General features: G+C 43.7%; 1 protein-coding gene across 1 annotated transcript; it reads left to right on the forward strand.

The window, feature by feature from the left end:
* Positions 1-1129: 1129 nt before the first annotated feature.
* On the forward strand, positions 1130-2973 carry LOC101676606 (cationic amino acid transporter 3-like). The gene is given in 2 exon segments (XM_045073462.1): positions 1130-2663; positions 2666-2973. Coding segments are annotated over 2 exon segments (1842 nt in total).
* Positions 2974-3770: the final 797 nt, after the last annotated feature.

Genomic DNA, 3770 nt, shown 5'->3' on the forward strand with positions numbered 1-3770 from the left:
CCTAGGGAGGGAGGAGACAGAGGAACTGTTTAGGTTGTGAACCCCTGAGCTAGGTGACTTCTTTTCTCCCTGTCATAACTATGAATATGAAAAAGGTAGTGAATTTTTGTCTGGCTGCGTTGGGTGAGGTTTATTGAATGTCAGAATTCACAAAACAGCCTTTTTGCCTCCTTTCCCTTCTCAGTCACCAATCCAGTGTTGACTGCTGACCCCATCTCTCCAGTGTTTCCTTCCCAGGCAACCTGGCCCTCTCCTTCCTGCAGGTAGTAATGAAGGCTTTGCCCCTTTCTTCCTCCTCCTCTGGGTTCACAGTGCCCCTGTAGGCCTCGGTAGGAAAGGAAAGGAGTGAACGGTATGTTCTTTGTCATCACTATAGCTAAGTGAATGATGCAGAATGAGGAGAAAGGGGGTCAAGGTGACATCAAACCCAGTATCTGGGTCTAAGAGTTTAAGATTGAGAGATAAGTATGTATTTTCAGCCCTGACAATATATAAAATATGGGTCTGTAATTGCAAGAAGGTCTCCAGTCCATGAGTTAATGTGTCATAACTCAAGCACTGCACACACATCCTGCATTTGAATTCTTGCACAATACCATCATGTCCTGTTGTGTCTTACCAGTTAATTAGTACATGAAACTACATCACTTATGAACTAAAATGGGATTATGTCATGTGGTGTGTAAAAAAAAAATGTTGGGGTGCCTAGATGACGCAGTCAGTTGAGAGTTCAACTCTTCACACCAGCCCAGGTCTGATGTAATTAAAAAAACAGACTGTTGGGAGGTATTTGGTACTTTTTCTGGTGGGAAAGTAGGATTTATTTTCCTATAGGTCTTTTGGTGTCAGTTTCTGTGATACTTGGGCTGCAACAAGTTACATGAGAATTTTGGATGGTTGGTTGAACATCATTGTTCAGGAAATATTTATTATTTCCCTAGAAACTATGGAAGGATAACATGTACCAGATGAAATATGAAGCAGCAGCTCTGAAGCCTGAGCAAAGGACTGTGGCAACCCCTATCCAACTTGGCTTAACTAAGTCTCACTGATTCAGATCCAACACTCCTGACTTCCTGAACTTGCTACAGCTCTCTGATCTTTAGAATCTTCCTCAGTTCCCACTAGAATGCTGTGTAAGGCACTTCGCAGATTTGGCCAAAAGCTGGAGCAAAAGGGGGTTGAGTTTGAATTTGGCAGAAGACTGAGCTCTCTGGATTTAGTGGCCCTGGGTGTGGGCTGCACAGTGGGTGTAGGTGTATATTTCCTGGCTAATGAGGTGACTGGTAATCAAGCAGGATCATCCATTGTGATCTGCTTTTTGGTGGATGGCTTAACTTCATTGTTGGCTGGACTGTGTTATGTAGAGCTTAGTGCCCAGGTTCCCCATTCTGGCTTGGCATATCTCTACACCTATGTCACTATAGGCAAAATCTGGGCCTTCATCACTGGCTGGAACCTCACCCTCTCCTTTGTTGCTGATGCATTCATTGTGGTTCACACATGGATATTAACTTTTGACAATCTGATTGGGAACTGGATCTCTGAGACCCAGCATGAGAGCATTTCACAACATGCTCCCCAAGTCTTTGCAGACAATCTAGGCTACTTTGCTGTGGTTCTTCTGTTGTTGCTCACAGAAATTCAAAATCTGAGATCTCATGAGTACTACATAGTTTTCAAAATGTTCACATTAGTGACACTTTTGGTACTTGGTTTTGTCATCATCTCTGGCTTCATTAAGGGGGACCTGCACAACTGGAAGCTCACAGAAGAGGACTACATAAAGGCCAGACTCAATGATACCTCTAGCTTGGGCCCTCTGGGCTCTGGAGGATTCATGCCTTTTGGCTTCCAGGGAATTCTCCGTGGATCAGCTACTTGTTTTTATGCATTTGTAGGTTTCAGCATTATTGTTGCCAGAGTCAAAGAATCACACAGTCCCAGGTGTTCTATCCCCAAGGGCATTGTGGTTTCACTGCTCATCTGCTTTTTGTTGTATTTTGGTGTCTCTGCACCACTTACACTCATGGTTCCTTACTACCAGCTTCGATCTGGGAGCACATTTCCTGAGGCATTTATCCATATTGGCTGGGTCCCTGCCTACTATGTTGTAGCTTTTACAATTTATTGTAGTATTTGCGTTGGCATCTATTGGGGATTTTTGTTCCCCATATGTAGGATGATATACATGATGGCAAAGGATCACCTCCTGTTCCCTTTTCTTGCCAGGATCTGTACTGGCATATATGCCTGTATCATGTCCACTGTATTCTTTGGCATTGTCACAGCAATCATGGTATTCTTCTTTGGACTCACTGATCTTCTGGACCTCAGGTCAGTTGGGACCCTCATATCTTATTCCCTGGTGGCTCTTTGTGTTCTCATACTCAGGTATCAGCCTGAGAGGAGGAATAGGGGAAATAAAGCACAGGTGCAGTAAGAGAATGGGGGAAATGTAGCGCAGATGCAGGAGGGGACCACACCTGCAGTGGAGAAGCTGAGTTTACAGGAACTATTTTTCCCAGGCAGCCTCACCCCCACTCCACTCTCCGGCCAGATTGTCTGTGTTTTCTCTTCATTGCTTATTCTGCTGCTGACTCTCCTCTGCATAGTGCTGGTCCACTGGCCAGGTCTGCTTTCTGGAGACCCAGTGCCGATCACCATGTTGTGCTGCTCCTTGTGCTCATCACTGGGACTACTGGGGTCATCTGGAGACAGCCACAGACCTCCACTTCCCTGCCCTTTAATGTCCCTGGTGTGCCTCTCCTTCCCCTCCTGAGCATCTTTGTGAATGTTTGCCTTATGATGCAGATGATAGCTGACACCTGGGCCACATTTGGTGTCTGGATGTTGACTGGGTTTGCTCTATACTTCAGCTATGGCATCCGGCAAAGCCTGGTCTCTACCCCACTTAAGGGGTCATGCTCTATAGAGCTTGAACTCAGCAGTGTCAGTACATGTTTGTTTTGACATTATCATGCCTGAGTGCCATCTGGTTCCCCTACGCAATAATGGGGAGTACCATTTGCACATGGAGAACTAGGCCTCCCAAGGGATTTAGGTGTCGATGTTCACCTTATTTATGGTAAAGTGAGGATGTGCCTTGCTCTTTCTCCTTTTTTAAAAATTGTCCACTTTCAACTGTGTCTATGACAGCCTACTGCCTCTTTAAAAGGGAGCATAGGAATAACATGGAAGACATTAGGAAAAGTAAAGGAAAAGTGAATTGGGGTAATCATAGGGGGAGATGAACCATGAGAGACTGTGGACTCTGAGAAACAAACTGAGGGTTTTGGAGGGGAGCTGATTGGGAGATTGGGTGAGCCTGGTGGTGGTATAAAGGAAGGCACGTATTTCATGGAGCACTGGGTGTGGTGCATAGACAATGAATATTGGAACACTGAAAAAAAAACTAAATTAAAAAAATTATTAAGAAAAATAAATAAATAAATAAATAAATAAAAGAAAAATAAATAAATATTAAAAATTAGTATTAAAAGAAACTTGAAAAAATGCTTTCCTTTCCTTTGGTTTAATATACACTAGGGAAGAAGGTGCCTAGCTGGCTCAGTCAGTAGAGCATGGCTCTTGATCTCAGGCTGGTGAGTTTAAGCTTCATATTGAATGTAGAACTTACTTGTGATGATATCCAGTAGCAGAATTACTAGATCATAAGGTAATTCTGTTTTAAAATTTTTGAGGAACCTGCATTATGTGTTACAGAGTGTGTGCACCAATTGACATTTCCACCAACAATGCATGAGAGT

This window comes from Mustela putorius, unplaced genomic scaffold, assembly GCF_011764305.1.
Source record: "Mustela putorius furo isolate JIRA1106 unplaced genomic scaffold, ASM1176430v1.1 tig00537227_pilon_pilon_pilon, whole genome shotgun sequence".
In the NCBI taxonomy this organism is placed as follows: Eukaryota; Metazoa; Chordata; class Mammalia; order Carnivora; family Mustelidae; genus Mustela; species Mustela putorius.